This window comes from Eriocheir sinensis, chromosome 65 (assembly GCF_024679095.1).
Source record: "Eriocheir sinensis breed Jianghai 21 chromosome 65, ASM2467909v1, whole genome shotgun sequence".
NCBI lineage: Eukaryota > Metazoa > Arthropoda > Malacostraca > Decapoda > Varunidae > Eriocheir > Eriocheir sinensis.
In genome coordinates, this window is record NC_066573.1 from 7,725,325 (window position 1) to 7,748,925 (window position 23,601).

Consider the following 23,601-nt stretch of genomic DNA (forward strand, 5'->3'; position numbering starts at 1 on the left):
ACCCGCTCATCAAACTCACCATTCTTCACTCTCACATCAACCCCCTCAGTGTCATGACCATCAGTTTCAGTGCAGACAGCAGTGAGCGAGCACCTCTCTCCTCACTGCTGTTCCTGCCTCCGCCATGGCAGTGTCAAGGAAGTGACCCATGGAGCCCGCTCTAGATGACAGGGATGGCAGTAGCTGGACCTGCGTTCAGAGCAAGCAGGCCCGACGGAGGACGCAGCAAGGAGAAGACGCCGAGGACCAGACCAACAGACCCCTCCCGGGCGGGGGACTTCCTCATCCGTGTGTGGGACTGGGACCACGCCACCACCCAGGAGGAGCTTGCGGCAGGACAGGCCCGCGGAATTACCCACTAGAAGAAAGAGGTGACGGCGAAGGGCGTCCTGCTTGGATACCCCCACGGCAGGAGACAATGCAGGCAGCGACGACCAGCACGGGGCCATCCCCTGCAGTGACTCCCGAAGTCCCTGCTGCAAAGAAGAAGAGGACCAGGGACGAGACGACACCAGAGAGGGGGGACGCAATGGCGGCAGGCGAGGAGGCAACACCCAGCGAGACCCCCAGCAGCTGCCAGGCGACCCAGACCAAGTGGACCTTCAGATCTGGTCAGTCGCTTGATTGGCTATGAGCGCCTCGCTGAACAGGAGGCCAAGGCGAGGTATGAGAGGATCTCACATGAGACAGCCCTTCCCCTTGTGAGGAGGGTACTCAGTGAAGGGAAGCTGCTCCCCACCGTGATCCAGACGACCCGCCCACTCACTCACCCCCCACGCCACAATGACCACAAAGGGGAGCCAGAATGGGTGAACTACAGGAATGCAGAGATTGAGGAATCCAAAGAGGAGATCGACGTGGAAGGCGTGAACGAAGACCTCTTCCTCAATGAAGACAGAGACCTGACGGACGAGGAGCTGGCAAGCAACTACGCCCGTGACATGTGATTGTACTGTCAACATAGTCACCTCTCAATTAACATGAGTTTAAATAACGTTTTTTTGATTTAACACAAGTTGATATTTAAGGAGACACGTTTAACTAATGCGATATGTTCGATTTAACACAAGTTTCATGGATGACGTCATCGATGAAACATTATTAATACATTAGTAGGTCACGGAAACAACAAAAACACACGTTCTCATTTTATTTGAATTTGTTCTTCACCTGCGTCACCCACCGTCCCTCCTCACCCCGCGCTCCCTTCACCTCCACCACTCCGCCTCACTTGCCTCCTTCCTCTACCTTTGACTCCCATGCTATTGGTGACAAAGATGACTCCTTTGGGTTGGAGTTTTCTAAAGAAAGAATTGCTACATTACATTTGTAAGTCATTGACATGACAAAAACACGTCATCACACCCACCATCATCGCCTTGTTGATGCGTCACTGGTGAGGAGGTGGAAGGACGGGGTGAGGAGGGAGGAGGGAGGGTGGGGTGAGGAGGGAGGAGGGAGAGTGGGGTGAGGAGGGAGGAGGGAGAGTGGGGTGAGGAGGGAGGAGGGAGAGTGGGGTGAGGAGGGAGGAGGGAGAGTGGGATGAGGAGGGAGGAGGAGAGTGGGGTGAGGAGGGAGGAGGAGAGTGGGGTGAGGATTCGGCAGACGACAACGATGACCAGTGACGCATCAACAAAGTGATTGTGAGTGTGTAGACGTGTTTCTGCTCTTCAAAAATAATTAGCAAATATAAAAATGCTTGGAGGGCCTTAATGCATATACTTATCTAAAAGTTGATCTCATGTATGGCTCGTCATCCTCCAAGGTTATGTTACAGTATACAGCGCCCAACTGAGGAAGTCATTTAACCCTTGTGAAAAAAGAACTATCCAAATAAAAGCCTTCAAAAGTATAATGCGAAATCTATTGAAAATTTGAATGTTATGAGTACGTATAAACATACACTTGTAATGCTCAAAATTCTCTTCCCATAATCCACGGCATCTCTGTGACATGAAGCACTTGAAAAATGAATCTAATCCAGTTAAAACATTAAACGTCTGGCATGAGTTTCCCGGCACGATATAGTAATGACCTTATTGTTTCCTCATAGTAATAGATCTGCTGCTGTGTACACTCCATAACACTCCATAACAGGTGGTTGCTAAACTTAGATGGGAGAACTGTTCTGACTGAAGGCAGCTGAGAACAATATCAAGTGAATTCTGCATTCCCTGCCATGTCATGATCTTGTTAATATCATAATTATTGGTGACATGGTGTTAGTGTGGTCAGGCCATACACTGAAGTCAGGTGCAAGTCAGGTGAGTCCACAAATATCCATAAGCTGTTGCCACGGATTATGACTGGATGAATTTGAAGTACAGTTTTATATATATTTCAGTGCAGTGGTTTGTTCAGCTTAATCACCAACAGACAAAAAGAAAACTCAATGTTTAGGCAACCAAACTACAAGCCTGAAGAGTTTCATTCCGTCCACTCCCAAAGTTGATTACAGATCCGCAACACCTCCCACCTGTCAGCCGCCTTCTTGCCCAGAACCCAATGGCTGCCAGAGGTGAGTGAGGGCTTCAAGTTAAGCAGCCAAGGCCTCTCCTCCTTGTAAACCTCCTTGGGTTAAACCTCATACAATCATTGGAATATACTGCATATTAATACCTTACAGCAGAACCTCGTTTATCCAACAACCAAAACAACGGCCCGGATCTGATCTGATGTTTACAGTGTTCTGTCAAGCTTAAGCTCAGTAGTGCAGGGAGAAAACTGAAGTAGTAACATCTAATATTATTCATTAACTAAGCCAAGGAACAACTGCCCATATGCTGGGTTCTTTGTTACATCTGCCCTCGATTTCTCATTATAATTTTCTCTCTGGTACACTACAAGCTAACTCAATTCAGTGTAAAAATAACTCATGATAAACACACACAAACAATATATATATACCGCAACAGTACAAAATGTCATTCCACCTTGTTTTTTGTGCCACAGAATATGGAACAAAGAACGATCAATGAACTGCATAGTGGGTTTGAAGGATGACCTCAAGATGAACGTGAAAGCATAGAAGGAAATGTTAATATCTGAGAGGGTGAAGGAGTACAACTATCTTTGACAAATTACACCAATACGAGGCCTTCACTTAGTCATCAGTCCCGAGGCTATTTTCTTCTAGCACTGTCCTTAAATGTGTGTGTTTGAGTGCTGCCAGCGATCACTACCCACCAGTCCCACCAACGCACCGCCAATACCACCACATCCACCAGTACCCAGTAGCTTCCTATCCACTCACCCACCACTTCTACCATACCCAATAATCCAATTAACCCGGTAGCTGTGGGGATCAGGTTCCTTAAAGGTCCCTCTAAGCGAGAAAAATGAGAAAAAATCATCACTCACACAAACCATTTCATAATACTATATATCAATGCATTTGTGATCAGTTTATGCATCATCTGTTTAGGGGGGTTTATATCATGGCAGGCCCGTCGCTGCTACACGGTAAAGCCACAAATTTGGCCTGTCGCTGCTACACGGTAAAGCCACAAATTTGGCCTGTCGCTGCTACACGGTAAAGCCACAAATTTGGCCTGTCGCTGCTACACGGTAAAGCCACAAATTTGGCCTGTCGCTGCTACACGGTAAAGCCACAAATTTGGCCTGTCGCTGCTACACGGTAAAGCCACAAATTTGGCCTGTCGCTGCTACACGGTAAAGCCACAAATTTGGCCCGTCGCTTCTACCAGGTTAAAAACACCCTTTTCTATCCACCATAAATATCATCCAAGTTGATCTGAACTCAGCCCATGGAAAGAAAATCGGGATAAAAATGTGATATGTGATTTTGGTAGACATAATATCATGATTTGAGAAAGGTGGATCCTCGATGTGTCCTGCCATACAGTTCACATACTTGGTGCCTCACAAAATATCGAGAGAGGCTCAGAAGTGTAAAAAGTGGAATGGTAAAGAAATGGAGTAATAGGAAGTGAGCATATTGGATTAGGAGGCCTGGAGGATGTTGGGAAAAGCAGAGTTAATAATGGATAATGATTACAATGATGATGATGATAATATGATATGTTGGAGAAAGCAGAGTTAATAATGGATAATGATTGCAATGATGATGATGATAATATGATATGTTGGAGAAAGCAGAGTTAATAATGGATAATGATTGCAATGATGATGATGATATGATATGTTGGAGAAAGCAGCGTTAATAATGGATAATGATTGCAATGATGATGATGATGATATGATAAGGTACAATATCAGACAGAGGAGGCAGAGGATGTTGGGAAAAGCCTTTGTCCTGTAGTTAATAATGGATGATGATGGTGATAATGATACTATATGATGATGATTTTTAAACCATTTTTTTTAGATGTAAAAAAAAATAGATACACAACATCTTACAAAGGAGGTGGAGAATGTTGGGAAAGTTCTCTGTGTCCTGCATGATGATGTTTTTAATAGAAGACTAAAGAAGCTTGGTCTAAACCTCTGTCTAGACCACTTTTCTTCTCTTCAAAGGAAGCTCCTCGGTGTCTTCCTGTGGTCCCTGGAAGAGGCTCTCTCCTCTGTCTGTGTTGAAGCTATGAATGTCCTCTTCTTTGATATCTATTTCTTCTTTGAGGTAGACTGCATGACTTTCTGCAACAATTTCTTCTTTGAGGTAGACTGCATGACTCCCTGCAACAATAGGCTATGGTCAGGGTCAAGGTGCTGCTCATCTATTCCAAACTTTCCCTGGCCCATCTTTTCACCAATGCATTAATCTTTCTGTACTCTCTAACTTCCTGTGACACACTCCTCTGTAGCAATTCTATTATGCAATACCCTCGCTGACCTCCTATGACACATTGTTAGCCCCAGCTATATAATCCATCACGCTCCCTCTTTCCCCTTGCCCACGTATGCTAGGGGATCAACTTGTGCTGGAAGAAGGTGCTTGGCGTGAACAAACCCCTGCCAGCACAGACATTCACTATGTATTGGCCATTCTCATTTGTTCCACCTTCACCCCACCTCTAAACTACAGCCCCCGACACCATACGTTGAGCTTTTCTTGGCATATTCCCCAACACCAATACTCTTCACAAAGTCCCAAAACTTTTCAAACACTGGAATGGATCCTCCTATAATTTCATCTCAATCTTAACTTGTAGCTAGTGCAAACAGATGGAAGGTGTCAAGAGGTTAGCTGGATTCATGGATGGGGAGTGCAGATAATTAATATCCACCACGGGTGAGCCACCTTGTGAGTCCTTGGGTATAATGCTGGACAGCTGGTGAGGCAAAGAGGAAAACCCTGGCAGCTCTTACCTTGGGGCTGGGGCTCCTCCTGTGAGCCAGAGGGCTGCCAGGGGACAGGCTCAGGATTTATGGCGAGAGGGTCGTGCTCCTGAAGGGGAAGCACTTCCAGGTCCTCCTCTGTGCATGTTGGCTCCTCCTTCACCTCCACAACCTCTATGTCCCGGGGAGGTGAGGCAGGCTGGGGAAGCTTCACGACTTTCACTGGGTGACCTGTGAAAAGTTAACTTTTAAATAACTGGTGAGACATTGCCGAGGGAGCATTTTTCTTTTTTTTTAGGTGCTGCCTGAAGTGCTGGTAGGCTCTCTTGAGGGGCCTCGTGGACAGCACCGGCCTGTTAGTGGTGAGGGCAAGTTTTATTTACAGTGACGTCCGTGATATATGACTGCCTGGCCCGTGCTGCCCCCCGGTGCTCCACTTGACCGAAGTTGCTGAAGTTAGGGTTGACAGAAGATCTGGGCAGCATGTGGGTAATATTCTGACACTTGGTGATGGCTTGAAAAATCAGTGTGTTATGGTGGGACCCACACCCAAGTGGATAGCATGATGGTGCCGCGTCCAGGATGACGTGGGTTTGCGCCCTGCCCGGTGATACAAACCCGGGAGTTTTCAGTCACCAACGAGTGGCCTAAGACTACCCACATGCTGTGCAGAAGACCACCTATCAATCCAGACTCTAGATTCTAGGTTCCAAGATAAGCTCCGGGGGACAGCACGAGCCAATGCAAGATGGCACCACTATAAACACTTGCCTGCACCACAATGGACTGGGCCCAACCATTAGGCTCTACTAAGCAAGCCTACTGGTGCCATGCCTGCACGCTGAACGCTCGGCCAACAACCCAATCATACAATACTTATTCTTTCATCATAGTTCCTACTCTTCTGGCTGCATGATGCCTCCTGCACATCTTCCCATGGCCTCACTGCACAAGACTTTCTGCTTATGCTCATCTCTATGCTATTCATCTTACTAATACAAGAGGTAACCACGGTCTTCACACTCTCTTATCCCTTCCATTGGTTAACTCTGGGCCAGCCATCCATCTGTGTCGTCTCCTGCCTATAATTCAAACTCTCTCAAAAGGGGAGTACCAAAACACCTCATGAACAAAGCCTGATCTCTCTATATGTTAAGCCATGCACATCTACTTGGTGAATTTGAGAAAAAGAGTCACTATTACCAAAGGTTCCGGTAACTGTGAACATATACTAACAGGTACCATAGGAAAGCAAATAGTTTTGTTTGGAGTATTACACAATGCTTCTCAAATAATCTTTTGAATTGTTTTAATAATTGTTTTCCAAAATAAATGAGACGTATTAAATAAAAAAAAAAGGCTTATATGGTTCAACACATCCAGGGTCATTAAGCAAAGGTTTTTCAACAGGTTCAATGTGCTGATATATACAATTTTAACCATAATATAGCAGTCTTGGCTACTTGATAACTGGAATTATATTTTTACCTTTTGCAAGTATTTCAGAGACCACCTTCTGTTTCTCCTGCGCCGGATTCTCTCCACTGGTGCCGGGCTCTGTTGGGGAGGCAGGGAGATTAGTACCTGCTGGGTAAGTTGACCCAGTTCTGACAAACTTTGCTCTAGCCTTCATATTTACTGTAAGAAACAAATAGTAAATATACAGTCAGCGCGGAAAAAATGTCTGTACCTGCTGATAACATAACAACTCTACTCTTCTTAACCCCTTCACTCCAGCGACGCCGGCATCTGACGGGCGTCCGACAGCGTCACTGTATGGAAAGGGTTAGTCCTCTTCTAAACCTCTTAACCTGAGAATGTCGGCAGACCCTTTTTAGGGCTTTCACGAGTCCTGGCTATGGTACAGTGGACCCTAAAAAGGGCTCGCCATAAAACACCTAATTCGAGCTAATTGTAGGCGGTGGTGGCATAGTGCAACCCACCATGAATGCCCGAGGTCATTGTGTTGGGTGAGTGATCTTGAGGTGGGCTTTTTTGTCATAGGTGGTGCTGTAAGGTCATGGCAGACTGAATTAGCTATGCAAAAAGTAATCACTTGTCAAATTCTCTATAGTAGACAACAAGCGACTCTCAGCTTGATGCCACGTGTCACGAGACTGTATATTTTGTAACAAACATCACCCAAAAAGAATGGAGTTTGAGTAAAAGTAAATATTTTCAATGGCTTTATGGTTATGCGAGGAGTACTCTGATGTACGTTCCATGCTCTTTTCTTAGTCTCAAAATGCAGTGTAATTTTGTTGTTTCTCGGCCACTTCTCGGCCGAAGCTCACAGGTTAAGAGGAAATGGAAGAGGAATTTAGAGGAGGCTTGAAAGGTTTAGTAGAGGATTAACCCTCTTCCATTACCTCTTGACCTTTTCCATACTGTGACATGGACATCTGCGTCACGGATGGAAAGGGTTAACCTAATAAGTTTTTTGAAAGAATATAAAACACAAATATTGCTGTCCTATGTGCACACTAGTATTTTGTCATGTCACCTTCTACATTCAGAATTGCATTTATGTGACTTGGCATTCTGTCAGACAATTTTCAGAAACACTCCTCAAGTCTGTTTCATCCCATAGCGCGCAGTTTTTCAGTTAAAGCATCGACACTTGCCACTGGGAATTTGCCAACTTTTTACTTTATTCCACAAATTTTCTATTGGATTTAAGTCTCGACTGTACTTTGGACACTCAGTTAACTCAGCCCTGTTCTCCGCTAACCACTCATTCACACGCTTTGCCTGGTAGCATGGTGCACCGTCCTGAATGAAATAACAGAGGTGGGCAAGTGCGGTGCTTAGTGCAGTAGTACCACATCACAAAAAAAGTACCACATCACAAAAAAGTACATCACAAAAAAGTACCACAAAAAAGTACCACATCACAAAAAAGTACATCACAAAAAAGTACCACACTAGCGCAAAATTTCTGAAAAACCGCACTAAAAAATCCTGCGGTACTTTTAAAACTACCGAAGACAACATTTGCAGCGTGGAATGCTCACCGAAATGTTTTTTTTACAGTGAATCGGACTCAATCAGTCAATCAGTATCAGTCATCAGAATCAGTGATCCAATCATTATGACTTTTCAGTTACTGTTCAAAATTAAATACTAAATAGACAAACTAAACTACTGCACTGCGAGTCTTCTTTAACCCGCGCGGTGCTGGCCATTTCGACCCTGGACCCGTTCGTGGTGCTGGCCGATTTTTCACTGTACAATTTTAAGCATGTTTCCTTTGTTTGGATAGCCAGGATAGGCACTGACATATTTTTTTTAATTTTGTCTACCGTTACCGCAGTACCGCACATCGCGTACCGCACCGGGAAAGAAAAAACTGGGACCGCACTACCGTAACTGCACTACTCAGGAAAAAATACCACACTACCGCAACCTCACTACTTATTTTTCAGTACCGCGCCCACCTCTGGGAAATAAGCATTCTCGTGTGACTCACAGAATGGGAGCATGTGATCTTCCAGCACGTTCACATACAGGGCAGCATTCATGTTTAGATTTTTGTCTAAGAAGTACAATCCACCATTCCTTTCTTACTAGTGAAGCAACCCCACACCATCACACCTGCTGAAAACGTTGCTGTCTTCACCGTGTTCTTGCCGTCATCACGATTGGCACCCAGAGGACATGGCACTATTCTCTGCCCTTTTGAAATAGTTTTGAAGGCAGATTTATCACTGAACACAACTTTACGCCAGTCTGCTGAAGTCCAGTGTTTGTACTTTCTGCAGAAATCACGCCGCTGTTTTCTCCTCCTTTCGGTGAGGAGAGGTTTGTGAGCAGCCTGGTGACATGGCAGCTTGAAGTCTTTCTGTAGCCGCTCTTGAACCGTTCTCACTGCCACATCTCCCAGCACATCTCTATGCATTTCTTTCAATTCCTTGGCAGTGATGAGAGGGTCCTTCAGCACATCCGAAGGCACTGGCTGCTATCATGACGTTACAAACACACTTCTCCGATCTTCCTGTCCTTCTTGATACTCTTTGTTGCTGTGGCCTTCGTGAAGTAAAGCCTAAGACACTTTTTTCCTCCATTTTCAGCTTGGCAGGTCCCATTCTATAGCGAAGGGTGAGCGATATCATGAGAAGAGGCGAGCAATGTCTGAGGAAATGGGAGCAGAAGCAGGAAGCACAGTGGAGACTCAATACCCGAACTTAATTCGTTCCAAATGGCTGTTCGAGTATCAAAAAGTTCGACTACCAATACCTATAAATCAGGTAATTCGTTCAACCTTAGCAAAACCTTAAGTTTACAGAAATTTCAATGTAGATTCTTTTATAATTTTGATTTGTACTTACCGTAAGTGACGTCCGGTGATGGATAATGTAGAAGGGGAGGGGAGGAGGGTGGGGAGGAGGAGGCTCTCTCACCAGATTCCTTTTTCAACAAGAATCTGTCTGATGTGATCTGTCTTTGCCTATCTTTCAAAATGTCTCTGAAATGCTGCATCAAATTTTCATCAAACTGGCTTATGTTTCTGTGTACGGCAGCAATATCAGGGTGGCACCTCTCCAAAAAGTTTCCCAACTCTGTCCACTGCCGCAAATATTTCTTGATCTCTGCAGTGGAGACTCTTTCCTTACTGTTCCCCTCCTCCTCCCCTGAAGACAGCTCCTCAGTTACCTCCTGCAGCTGTTCCTGGTGAAGGTGACGCAGCTCATCAGTGGTGAGGTCTTCAGAGTGTGCCTGCACCAGCTCCTCCACATCATCACTGTCCACCTCAATGCCTATGGCCCTCCCCAGAGACACAATGTCCTCCACCACAGCAGACTCCTGGACTGAAGGCTCGAGTCCCTCAAAATCCTTGGCTGTCACACAGGTCGGCCACAGATTTTTCCAGGCAGACTGCAAGGACCTCACAGAAACTTGACCCCAGGCTTTATCTATAAGCCTTAGGCAGTGGAGGTTATTGAAGTGATTCTTCCAAAACTCCCTCAGAGTGAGCTCTGTTTCAGAAGTCACCTCAAAGCACCTCTCAAAAAGTGCTTTTGTGTACAGCTTCTTAAAGCTGGCGATGACATTCTGGTCCATGGGTTGGATCAGTGGCGTGGTGTTGGGGGGGAGGAACATCACTTCGATGAATTTATACCCCTTACCCAATTCTTCTTCCACGCCTGGAGGGTGTGCAGGGGCATTGTCCATCAACAGGAGGGCCTTGAGTGGTAGATTCTTCTCTATTAGGTATGTCTTCACTGCAGGTGCAAACACCTCCACAAACCACTCCGTGAAGAACTGCCTGGTTGTCCAGGCTTTCTTGTTTGCCCTCCACATCACACTGAGTTTGCTCTCTTGCACATCGTTCTCCTTGAATGGCCTGGTGTTTTCTGAATGGCACACCAGCAGCGGCTTAATTTTGCAGTCGCCGCTAGCATTGGCGCACAGAAGCAGGGTTAGCCTGTCTTTCATGGGCTTGTGTCCTGGCAAACACTTCTCTTCCTTTGTTATATAGGTCCTGTTTGGTAGTTTTTTCCAAAACAGGCCTGTCTCATCACAACTGAAGACCTGTTGTGGGCTCAAGCGCTCCTTATCCACAAATTTTTTAAATTCAGGCACAAACTTCTCGGCGGCAGCTTTGTCAGCACTTGGGGCCTCGCCGTGCCTCACAACAGAGTGAATTCCAGTTCTCTTCTTGAAATTCCCAAACCAGCCCTTACTGGCTTTAAAGTCTTCACTGGAGTCAGAGGTAGCATCACAAATAAGATCACCATGGAGCCGCCTAGCCTTCGCACAAATCATGCCCTCTGACACAGAATCACCAGCCATCTGCCTTTCATTTATCCACACCATCAACAATTTTTCCATTTCTTCCACTGCCGCAGGTCGCTTAAGTTGCTTTTTCACGCCCATCGCCACATCAGCTCCCTTAATGGCCTCCTTGTTCTTCAGTATGGTGGCTACTGTAGATTTCGCCATACAATACTCAGCTGCAAGATCGGTGATTCTTGCTCCTTTCTCGTACTTAACAATAATCTCCTTTTTCCGTTCGATGGTCGTCACTACATTCTTCCTTTTAGGCTTATTTTCACCACTAATAAGCCTCTTTGGTGCCATTGTAAGTTTCTAAATGAAAAACCACAGACAGAACGCAGGAGAATGTTGTTGTCACGACCGCGGCGGACAACTGGCGGCGGGGGGGGAGGGAGAGGCCAGGAGCCTTTGTTTACAACCACGTGTGCGGACGTTCGAGTACTGGATATTTTTTTGAGTACCGAGTCGAACTTTTGCGTTCGAGTATCGAAAAGTTCGACTTCCAAGACGTTTGAGTACTGAGTCCTCACTGTACCTCCCCAGACCACGGGGGAGTGTGCCTGCTCCCACACAGCCTGCCTGGCAGTACCTTGCTAATTTGCTACGCTGAAAACTGAAAGCACGGAGATGCCAGGTGGTCATTATTAGCCCTATCAATAGTGTTTTTGTTGTGTAGGAAAAAAAGTATGTTATCGGCAGGTGTGGACATTTTTTTCGCGCCAACTGTAAATATAAACACAGGAGAATGACACCTATGAACCTATTTATGAGCAATGCACGGAAAGTGTGAATTGCACTGTTAAACAATATATTGGACTACACTCCTGATAAAACATTTCCTTTTCAGACTAAAGACAAACTTTTCCACAAATTGAAACATTACAACATTATGTCATACCATTCCTATAGACCAGAGCAGGGGTCTTTTTTGTTGAGAGATGGTATCTGCGCATAAAATAATACACCCATTCCTCCCCCGGCCTATTGTCCACAAATCTGCAATACTTATTTAGGTATACACCAATTCTACTTTTTTCACACTTTTTTTCCGTCACAATGTCCTTCACATAGTCACAAATCTCCACTGCATTGAGCCGTAGCCCCCATTTCTCCATCAGTCTCAAACGTTCTGCGAGCTGTGCCTCAAGTTCTCTGGGGAGGCTGAAAGGATGACCAACACGTCCAAGCTTTGGCATCAGTTCACAGACTTCACTTGAATCATTAATATCACTGTACTTGAAGAGATTTAGGAGTGTTCTTTTGCTCACTTTGTATATTTTGGCTTTGTTTCCAGAGTGAAGATTGTTTTTCACACCTTCTATTGCATGTTTTAAGGTTTTTTCTTTCTCAAGGTCTATTCCCTTGAAGCGTTTGGCCATTGTTACTTGTTTTGTACGCCAGACCCTGAAAGTCACTCTGTATTAGCATAAAACAACCTGAAATAGGAGGGACATGAGTGAATTACAGTTAATCATCACAGTGTCGCGGCAAGTGAAGTAGATTACACTGGCGAAATTTACCACGCCATTTTTTTGTCGCCAAGTAAATGCAGACCAAAACTGACCATTGATTATAAGAAAATGAAACAATATAGAGCATTTCTGATTTTTGGTTAAAGTATAAGAAAAACAAACACTCTATGCCTGCCAATTTACGAGGAGATATTCTGTCTAGTTTTGTCTTTGTGTCGTATGAATTTTTGTTGAATTAGCTGATTTTGTAAATAAACTTCCAAGTATCATTTTTGTTGGCATTTTATTGATTATAAATTTGGGTTCCCTAATTCTGTCACATATCAATCTTTAATTTATTTTCATACCAGAAATGTTAAAATAGTTTGTTTACTACATGGGATATTCAGAACTGTTAAAACTCTTTATCATGTAGAAACTGTCAAGCTGCTCCGAACAGAACCGGGCCGCTGGATGGTCGGAGTTACCTCGCCCGATGTTTTCAATCAGTTTCTTGGTTTTCCTTCACTTGACTTTCATAATCTTCTGTTTAACATCAGGCAATCCCATAAGGTTTTATGAGGACAGACAGTTGATGATGTTTCCAACTATTTCTGTCCACTGCCTCAGCATCTCCACTGCCCAGTGCTGCTGAATCCTTTCAAGCACACTGCCTCCATGTCTTTGTCCTGCCTGGTGGGGAGTAACCAGGCATTTCCACTCCAACAGATCTCCCCAATGCCTCACCATCTTCCCCTGCCTCTTCATGTCCCCAAACCACCTCAATCTCCACACTCTCAGGACTGTCCTCAGCTCCTTCAAACCACACCTTCCCACCTCCTTACTGGATTTGACTTTACAGTTGAACTTGACCAGCTTTACTACTTCATGGTAAGTCACAGCACCCAGTTCTAACCAATCATATTCTTAAAAAAAAAGTTTGAAATTGGTTAATACTGGTGAGGAGGAAGTGACTAAATTCAAATATGCATTCAGGGACAGTTCAGGGTAACTGTGAAAGCATGGAGGAAAATGCAGTGAAGGGCAGACAGATAATACCCTGACCTAATGCCCCTGTTTGCTGTACTTTCCCAACCACCTGACATCTTCACTACTGAGCGCCAGATGCAAGAGTGAAGGAGCACAATGACCTTATAGGGGAGAGGCCTGAGACCCAGGATCCACAGGGCATGGACTCGTGGGATGAGGCGTCACCTTGGGGAGGCACATCTAAGGAGTAACACTGTAGGAGGGAATGCATCACCTTCACAGCTGGACAACAACCCAATATTTTACAACCACAAGGTGAAGGTGTACAAGGGTGCCCAAAAGAAGCGATGTCTGCTGGAGGAGGAAGCGGAGGAGCTGAACATGGAAGGTGAATCTTGCTTGATAATTTTTGATGTGTTTACCGTTTCCTCTGAATGCATAGGCCAAAAATGTATGCATGTATGTCTCGATATGCTTAATCAAAAGGTGAGCATAGGTCTTGTACAGGTATCCAAATCTACATGATTAACATTACTATTTTCCATGGACTCCCAAGTTCACCAATACCCCTTCATTCTCATTTTACAATTTGCTTACAAAATATTTCTGTGTTAATAACCTTACCTAATGTAGAGCGCCCAACTCTTCTTGTCTTCTTTTCCTGTTGTTTCAGCTTGTGAATCTTGAGGAGAAGGGTATCCAGTCTCGCCTGCTCCACACACATGTCCATAAAAATATCCAGGTAGGCTGCCTTGTCTGCTGATGTTAGGTCTGAAATTCTGTCCAACAACACCTCCATGGTTGAGGTGAAGTAGGAATGCACAATGGGTCTGCGTGGGAACTGTGTTGCGCCTCCTGGGTTCACCTGATAGCTGTAGAGGGATCCTGCAATGGTGTGGTTATATACCTGCAGGAGGGGGACAAATTTGTTCTACATTCATCCAGCCATTGAGCAGCATTCACTTAGCAATTGGGCAGTGTTCTTTCTCATCATTTTGTTGCCGGGCACTAGTTGGGCAGGAATCGTGTTCTGAGAAACCATTAAACTCAAATCTCATTATTGAGCGCCATCAATTGTTCAGGCACTGCAGGCATCATTATGGTTGTGCAACTTACGTCCGGAGTTCAGGCAATATTGGTGCAAGCGTCGTGCCAAAATATTCCACACAAGGGGACAGGTCAAAGTGCACCAATTTCCAACGATACCAGAATGAACTAGGGTTGCACCGATTAATCAGTAAGTAATCGGTAATCAGCCACTTTGCCGATTAATCAATAATTGGCCTTTTGACCGATTAATCGGGGCCTATTAGTATTTTTTTTTTCTCTTTTATAATACAATGTACATAACACAATATTAATAATGTTAATGTAAGGATGATGATGTTACCAAAACTCTGATACATTTCCACAGCATTTATTTCAAACAGGTCCCTATGCAAATGTATATTAGGTAATTCAAATTGATATATAAAATTATGACTTTGAAACTAGAAAAAAATCAACATATTACTTTATATTACAACCAAGAAAAATTATATACCTATTTCAACTTGCTTAGTACAGTAATTGAGAAATGACCACCATGCCTGCCGTGCATAAGGAAACAAGTTATCGTAATATAATGAAAAGTATGGAGCTAGACAAGTGATTTTTCTCAGTACTTTAAGTGTTACGTCCGTATCGCATTGTTGTCACTACTTGGTACTCTCTAGATCATCCCCACAAAACTGATGTGAAGGCACTGTGATTTAGCCTTTCTGTCTTCCACTTCTCACTGGAACACCTTCCATCGCTGTAAGAGTTTTTCCGTTTACCCATCCTGCAAGTGTTAAGTCCATATCGCATTATGTCACTACTCACTAGAACGTACCCACAAAACTTGTATGAATTTTTAGAAGCAATAAGTGGAATGTCACCAGCTTACATAACATAGGCAACATGGTCACTGAGACACACTGGCTGACTGACAGGCAAATGATACCCTGTGGCGTGGGTCTCACGGACTCTCACCGAGTCTCACCGTGCTGGTACTGGCACAGTTGGCATTAGTAGTCGCTGGCGACAGTACGTAGGCTAAGGCTGTGGTCACGTGCAAGCTCCTCTTTATTGGCCGCAACCTTTACTCCAGGCACGTGTTTCCCCCTCTTATCTTTCTCAACCGTGCCAGACGTGTCATTTTGTCTATCGCATTTCTCACTCTTTTCACTGACACTGAATGAATGTTTAAGAATGCACTGCGACACACCTGCAATTCCTTATTATCCTTTATCACAGTGTAACGAAGGGTGCGTGGTACCTTGCTAGGCCTGTCCTTTACTCTGCATCTCTTCACGCCTTGGCCGGTCACACGATTAGCCAAGTATACAGTCTGACGGTCATGACTCGCCAGTTACCAGTATTTATCGAAAATCACCTGAACGTGATCATGACTCACAAGATTGTAACACTTACCCGGGCATGAGCACGGGGGACCCACGTGTCTGCCAGCAACAGTAGCGCCTGTTGTAGCGACGTATTCCTTGCCAGAGTCTTGCTTGGCCAATGTCTATATAGTAACACGACAGGATACTTCTCTGAATAAAACCGTCCCTTCCCGCGCATGACGTACACTGGGGTACACTGAGCTGAGTTGCTCTGAAGTCACGGACGTGTGTGGTGTTGTGGTCGTGTCCGCTCGCCATCGCGATACTTTTCCCCATCGACGCCATGCCCAACACAGATAATATCCTCCGCTGTAATCAGGGGCGATGCTAGACATTGTAGACATCGGGGACTTAAACCCTGTCCGACAAAGGGGAGGGGTCCATGGGTTTGCTCCCCTGGGAAAAAAAATAAAAACAACCCCATAGATAGTGACTTCTGGGGGACTTAAGGGACGATATTAATTTATGATACGTACCACACTAGAATCAACTTACTGTATAATGAATTAATTAAAAAAATATATAGTATATCTTAACACCTTAAAACCTTAAAAAAGATCTGGAGCTCAAGCCCTAAAAGCCACCCTCCCCCGCCGCCTATGGTTGTAATAAATGAGTGGGCCCAAAGTTTTATAATTATAATTGTTGTAGTAGTAGATGTCCTACCTTATCCTCATGTTTACTGAATTATGAAACCCATGTGAAGAACAAGGAAACCATATAAGTCTATCGGTAGACCAGTTTTCCATCCTAACTTTTCATAAACGAATTGTTAAATCGATCGATTCTTGATCGTCATGAAAATTAACCTAATACCAAGTCTTCACCATAAAAAACTCAACCTATAACATTACATTTAGTGTGGTAACAAAAATTTAATGTAAGAACTAAATAAACGTTAAAAGTTGACATTTTACTGTAGTCTCTGCTCAAGTATTACTGCATCCATTTTCTGTCATCGCCACCCCATGATGCGTCACAGCTATACCTCCCATCCCTCCTTCATACTCCCTCCCCCCCGATGCGCGTGTCCCAACATATTACTTATGTATTGACACTGGCCACAGCCTCCCCGCCTGGTTACACACTTGTGCGTTCAAATTTAAATGTCCTGTAGCTTCTAAACTAAGGCGCTAAAATGATTTGTCAACGGAACATTTTTGCCTTATATTAATCAATAATTAATTTCTAAAAATATGTTAACATTCTTAACGGAACACCATGAAATGATGTTGGTAACCTCCGGACCCTAAGCTCACAACTTCACAGTCCAAGCATCTCATAATTATCGTGGATGCAATGAAGTTATGACCCTTACCTGCAGATGCTGGCAATCGTAGTGTTGGTAGGACTCCATCTTTCAGCTTTACTTTATTCTTAGGTACTGGAATCCCCAGCAATTCGTACATCAGATTCCTCTCATAGTCGGAGTCCTTGAAGTGGAGGCTACAAATTCTTGAATAAGCAGAAACAGGCGTCCTTCGATTACATAAATCAGCCCACTTTTGCCTTTGCTGTTCATCTTTGGGAAACCGATGTAAAAGTACACCAGTTTCATTGCCAAAACAACCACTAACTGCACACGTGTTGGGCATGGCGTCGATAGGGGAAGTATCGCGATGGCGAGCGGACACGACCGCAGTCCCACACAACCATGACTCCAGAGCGGCTGAGCTCAGTATACCCCACGATACGTCATAACGGTTGATGCGCGGGAAGGGACGGTTTTATTCATAAGAGTGTCCCAACATGTTACTACATAGACATTGGCTGTGGCGGAGCACGGCCACGCTGTCTTCTTGGTGTATTACGCGTTGTACACTTGTTTCTTTTGGGATATTAATGCGAGATTACACATTCAACTCTTCATATGAAATTAAAATTCAAGAATGGTATGAATAATCAGAATAACTGACACCCAAAACCTGATGAAGTTTTACTTAGGCGGATCTGTTGTCAGTCCACGGGTTCCTTGTGTTTTGGTTTGTTTATAAACCGAGGACGGATTCATGCAGGTGTTCCATTTACCCCGAGCAAACCCAAACACATTTCAGGATTCAACCCGAACCTGGATCCGGGTTTTGTATTTAATATGACAACATGCCAACACCTGATCAGCTAAGCATATAGAGTGTGTGTGTGTGTGTGTGTGTGTGTGTGTGTGTGTGTGTGTGTGTGTGTTCATTTTACGTGCTATATATGTGTGTGTTTGTGTGTGTGTGTGTGTGTGTGTGTGTGTGTGTGGGGGTTAGTGCTGAGTTGTGTTGTCTTACTACACGACCTAGTTAGTAACACTTTAAAGCAAAGGACAAATACTACTGAAAAATCACGAGCTGAAAAAACTGGTTACCAATTTTCCAATTATATCCATTCATTATTAATGATGTTGATTTATTTTCAGCAGATTCTTCTATGCACGACCCACAACCACAACTCTCCAGACCCAAGGAAGACCCACAGGATCCACAGCAGCCCATCATTGCCAGAGCTGACCCACAGCTGCCCTTTGCCAGAGCTGACCCACAACTGCCCTTTGCCAGAGCTGACCCACAACTGCCCTTTGCCAGGGCTGACCCACAACTGCCCTTTGCCAGAGGTGATCCACAACTGCCCTTTGCCAGAGCTGACCCACAACTGCCCTTTGCCAGAGCTGACCCACAACTGTCCATTGCCAGAGCTGACCCACAACTGTCCATTGCCAGAGCTGACCCACAACTGTCCATTGCCAGAGCTGACCCACAACTGTCCATTGCCAGAGGTGATCCACAACTGTCCATTGCCAGAGGTGATCCACAACTGTCCATTGCCAGAGCTGACCCACAACTGTCCATTGCCAGAGGTGATCCACAACTGCCCTTTGCCAGAGGTGATCCACAACTGCCCTTTGCCAGAGCTGACCCACAACTGCCCTTTGCCAGAGGTGAACCACAACTGCCCTTTGCCAGAGGTGAACCACAACTGCCCTTTGCCAGAGGTGATCCACAACTGCCCTTTGCCAGAGCTGACCCACAACTGCCCTTTGCCAGAGGTAAACCACAACTGCCCTTTGCCAGAGGTAAACCACAACTGCCCTTTGCCAGAGGTAAACCACAACTGCCCTTTGCCAGAGGTGAACCACCCCCCAAAAAGAATGGAGTTTGAGTAAAAGTAAATATTTTAAACGGCTTTATGGTTATGAGAGGAGTACTCTGATGTACGTTCCATGCTCTTTTCTTAGTCTCAAAATGCAGTATAATGTTGCCGTTTCTCGGCCAGTTCTCGGCTTTTCCATAGCCGAAGCCCACGGGTTAAACTAACTGGCATACACTAACTTACTGCTCAAATGGACCGCAGTTTCAAAACACCAAACACGATATTTCTCTACAACTACTGCTTCACTCCCACCGCCGCCCCCTACTCCATCCCGCGCTGGGTATGCCAATGGCCCACACTGAATGTCGAATATATTTAAACTACCCCTACCCAACTTTACATAACCTAACCTCTAACTGAGGGCTTGGCCCCCCTCGACCCCCCTCTTAACCAAGAGGGGCTTCGCTCCCACTGGACCCCCCCCTTCCCCCATATAATAACGATCTTGGGGGACCCGTGAGAATTCAAGGGGTTCTGGTGTGGGAGCATATTTAAACTTTTCCAACCGAACTTTATGACCTAACTAACTGAGGGGGGCTTCGCCCACCTCGACCCCTCTCCTAACCAAGGGGGGCTTGGCCCCCCCCTAGACCCCCCTCCCCCTACATAACCGCGAACTGACTGTTACAAACGTAGCGCAGTGCCCGCGATGGTGCGGATGATAAACAATGCCCAGTGACAGTCATGCCAAAAGGGCCGCGGTGGAATTTAGCACCTCGCCGCTACCCCTCCAAGTTCCCCCTTCACACCACCCTCCCTCTCCCTTATGTCTCTATTTTTAGCTCTCCCAAACCACCCCCCACACTCTCCCTCCCTCTAGTGTAGCCTATTTACTATTAGTTTCTTGTATTTTTAATTTAATTTGTATATTTTCAGCCTGACGGCTGCCTTACATTAATAAACCTATTATTATTATTACTATTATTATTATTATTATTATAACGATCTTGGGGGACCCATGAGAATTCGGGGAGTTCTGTTATGGGAGCATATTTAAATTATTACAACCTAGCTAACTGAGGGGGTCGCCCCCCTCGACCCCCCTCCTAACCAAGGGGGGCTTCCCCCCATCTGGACCCCCCCCCTTCCCCCACATATCAATCTTGGGGGACCCGTGAGAATTTGGGGGGTTCTAGTGGGGGAGCATATTTAAATTATTCCAAATGAACTTTACGTCCTAGCTAACTGAGGTCGCCCCCGTCGACCCCCCTCCTAACCAAGGCCCTGGAACCCCCCCCCCCCTTAAACGATATATAATCCCTTACCTTTACTGGACAGAATATATATTGCAGCCGCTGGCCAGTCTTTTGAACCCTTTTTATAGAAGTAGTGATTAGCGGTATTTTTTAAATGATTGTTTCCCTTTTTTTGCCTCTGAGCTGTTTCCTTTGCTATAAAAAAAGAAATGGCGATCCTGCTCACCTCCCCGTGGCCGCAAGTATTTTTGCTAAATGTAGCGGATCGTTGGCAACACTGTTCACTTTCTTATGCTCACTTTTGCAGCGCATCATTGGCAACACTGATCACCCATAGCAGATCGTTGGCAACACTGCTTACATCACAATGGCCGCTTCCCCCTCTCCAACCAAAACAAATATAGGCTATGCCTTTTCATTGGTGTTCTAATGCGATTCTGTTGATTTCTTGACCTCATTTGAAATGCATATTAGTCAATTTCATGCTCCCCCACTCAAAAACCCCGTGTTCCCACAAGTCCCCCAAGATCGTTTAGGGAAGGGGATAGGCATAACTTGAAAAGAGGCATAACTCAAAAAGTAGACATTTGTGATGGAAATGAGGTACAGAATTGCACACATCTATCACCAGAAAAACATGAACCACATAAGAAAATCGTTGGTTGGGTGAAACTGTAAATTGTCCTGCGATCCTTCAATACACTTTCCTTCACTCTGCAATCCTTCAATACACTTTCCTTCACTCTGCAATCCTTCAATACACTTTCCTGTCACTCTGCAATCCTTCAATACACTTTCCTGTCACTCTGGAATCCTCCAATACACTTTCCTTCACTCTACAATCCTTCAATACACTTTCCTTCACTCTGCAATCCTTCAACACACTTTCCTTCACTCTGCAATCCCTTAATACACTTTCCTTCACTCTGCAATCCTTCAATACACTTTCCTTCACTCTGCAATCCTTCAATACACTTTCCTTCACTCTGCAATCCTTCAATACACTTTCCTTCACTCTGCAATCCTTCAATACACTTTCCTTCACTCTGCAATCCTCCAATACACTTTCCTTCACTCTGCAATCCTTCAATACAAATTCCTGTCACTCTGCAATCCTTCAATACAAATTCCTGTCACTCTGCAATCCTTCAATACACTTTCCTTCACTCTGCAATCCTTCAATACAAATTCCTGTCACTCTGCAATCCTTCAATACACTTTCCTTCACTCTGCAATCCTTCAATACACTTTCCTTCACTCTGCAATCCTCCAATACACTTTCCTTCACTCTGCAATCCTTCAATACACTTTCCTTCACTCTGCAATCCTTCAATACAAATTCCTGTCACTCTGCAATCCTCCAATACACTTTCCTTCACTCTGCAATCCTTTAATACACTTTCCTTCACTCTGCAATCCTTCAATACAAATTCCTGTCACTCTGCAATCCTTCAATACACTTTCCTTCACCCAGCAATCCTTCAATATACACGCATGCACAACCTTCCAGCCCCCACAGCTACACATGGCTTTCCAAATAGTATGATTTATCAAGTGCCACAAGTTTTCTAGACCAGCCATTTTTTTGTAGAACATTTCCTTGTGCTACAGAGAACGGCCGGCCAGCAGGAGTAAGCAGGGTGAGCCGCGTCCTTTGGGGTCAGCACCGCGGCCACTCCTCACTTCACTGCCACTTCTCTGCACTCCTACCACTCCCGCCGCAGTGAACAGTGCCTGCCGCCGTGCACTGGGGCCGGAATTACAGTAGGAAAGGCTGACAGTTTCCCGCTCACCCGTTTGCACCTTGGAGGAGGACAACATGGGGTGTACGTCTTTGCAACGGCGCCTCAAGAATTAACCCCCCAATGAAATACGTCTCTCTGCTTTCAGCCATGCAGTGAATTTGGGATTACACAGCAGAAAAACACATTAATTAACCAGGATTTGTTCTCAGTCCAGTAGTAGGCGTGGGATTGCCTCTGTAATGGCTCCCACTTATATGTCTCATTCTTGATTGGCGTTGTTCAGTTTTCTGTTTTCTTCTGTTCCATATTGTTGCGATATAGTTTTTTTCTGTCTTCAAGTTATTTCAGAGTTTTAGTTAGTGATCTTTGTGATGGTTGATATTGCCAGCAGGTAATGTTGGGTAGTTCCTTCCAAAATCGGCCCTGTTCGTTTTTTTTTTTTTTTTTTACAACAAAGAAGACAGCTCAAGGGCACAAAAAAAAAAGAAAACAAATAATAAAAAAAAGCCCGCTACTCGCTGCTCCCAAAAAAGAGTCAAACGAGGCGGCCGAAAGAAAGGTCAATAGCTCTGTTCGTTTGTTATAAATCATTCTCTGGATTAAAAGTATTTCTCTGATGTTTGCGCCATGTATCAGACCAAATCATTCTCTGGATTAAAAGTATTTCTCTGATGTTTGCGCCATGTATCAGACCAAATCATTCTCTGGATTAAAAGTATTTCTCTGATGTTTGCGCCATGTATCAGAGCAAATCATTCTCTGGATTAAAAGTATTTCTCTGATGTTTGCGCCATGTATCAGACCAAATCATTCTCTGGATTAAAAGTATTTCTCTGATGTTTGCGCCATGTATCAGAGCAAATCATTCTCTGGAATAAAAGTATTTCTCTGATGTTTGCGCCATGTATCAGAGCTCAACAGGACAAGAAAACGGTAGTCTATCAAGAAAAAACTGCACTGAGCGATGTGGATCATATTCCTTACCTGGATCATTTGTCTGTTTTGGGAGAAAAAGGGAAGGTACAGCATCGGCCTTTAGTGATCTTGTGGCCTGTGGAGACTTGTTGATCAGCTTCCTCATGATTATGTAGTGCTGTGTGTAGTCTGTCGCCTTGAAATGTACTGAACAAACTCTGGCAGTATCTGGATTTAACTTATCTTGACGACCACACGCATGAATCCACTGCCTAACCAAGGGCTTTGTCTTTGGAAAACGATAAAAATGAAGCTTTTCTAGCCTCTTGCACCTGTTATTGTTATTACAGCCGTAAATAGCACACCTTGTCATTGTTCACAACAAGAAACTTCCATCCACTGGCGCCGCGGCCACACGTGTGGGGCTCCAGTGACGTCAGGCTGTTTACATGTGACGTCACGAGCGCGGTGCTTTGTGGGAAAACAAGTGCTTCACGATTTATCATTTCATTACATTTCTAGTGCTGGGTTCACACATTCACGGTTTATGGTCCACGATGGCCCCCCAGAGGACAGGTGGTAAAACCGTGACCTCTGCGATCTGACTGCCGGATTACCCATGTGGCGGTTGTACAACGGTGTACAAGGGTAGTACGCCGGAACGAGAACGACGTTCCCGGACCATTCCCGATCCCACCCCGGAGCCCTC

The 23,601-nt window shown here is 44.9% G+C and overlaps 2 protein-coding genes and 1 long non-coding RNA gene across 8 annotated transcripts in view; 1 reads left to right on the forward strand and 2 right to left on the reverse strand.

The window, feature by feature from the left end:
• Positions 1-1,135: 1,135 nt before the first annotated feature.
• On the reverse strand, positions 1,136-22,386 carry LOC126987579 (tigger transposable element-derived protein 1-like). Of its 6 annotated transcripts, none has more exons than XM_050844674.1 (7): positions 22,026-22,386; positions 14,103-14,363; positions 12,306-12,473; positions 9,588-11,650; positions 6,748-6,816; positions 5,290-5,490; positions 1,136-4,656 (listed from the first exon to the last, which is right to left on the reverse strand). In XM_050844674.1, the coding sequence occupies exons 4-7, from the start codon at positions 11,338-11,340 to the stop codon at positions 4,472-4,474; spliced, it is 2,208 nt and encodes a 735-aa protein (XP_050700631.1). In that variant the 5' UTR covers positions 11,341-11,650; positions 12,306-12,473; positions 14,103-14,363; positions 22,026-22,386; the 3' UTR covers positions 1,136-4,471. The 6 variants fall into 6 exon arrangements, with proteins under 6 accessions (XP_050700631.1, XP_050700629.1, XP_050700632.1 ...); XM_050844672.1 differs by having other exon boundaries at positions 14,103-14,385; XM_050844675.1 differs by lacking the exon at positions 14,103-14,363 and having other exon boundaries at positions 22,036-22,386.
• LOC126987581 (proteoglycan 4-like) overlaps positions 5,290-23,601 on the reverse strand; it is a 30,526-nt gene continuing 12,214 nt past the window's right edge. The window contains exon 4 of the transcript XR_007741030.1: positions 5,290-5,422. The gene's annotated coding sequence lies outside the window, so the exon portion shown is untranslated. The remainder of the gene's footprint in view (positions 5,423-23,601) is intronic.
• LOC126987583 (uncharacterized) lies at positions 17,224-19,772 on the forward strand. The gene is made up of 3 exons (XR_007741034.1): positions 17,224-18,500; positions 18,798-18,878; positions 19,014-19,772. It is a non-coding gene; the product is annotated as an uncharacterized LOC126987583 (long non-coding RNA).

Bases quoted from the DNA above. Each gene is read 5' to 3' on its own strand.
- LOC126987579 (XM_050844675.1), bottom strand. From the start codon at position 11,340: ATGGCACCAAAGAGGCTTATTAGTGGTGAAAATAAGCCTAAAAGGAAG. The intron at 5,491-6,747 runs GTAAAAATATAA...AACTTTTCACAG, and splicing joins CTCTGAAATACTTGCAAAAG to GTCACCCAGTGAAAGTCGTG. The intron at 4,657-5,289 runs GTAAGAGCTGCC...CTATTGTTGCAG, and splicing joins GGAGGAGCCCCAGCCCCAAG to GGAGTCATGCAGTCTACCTC.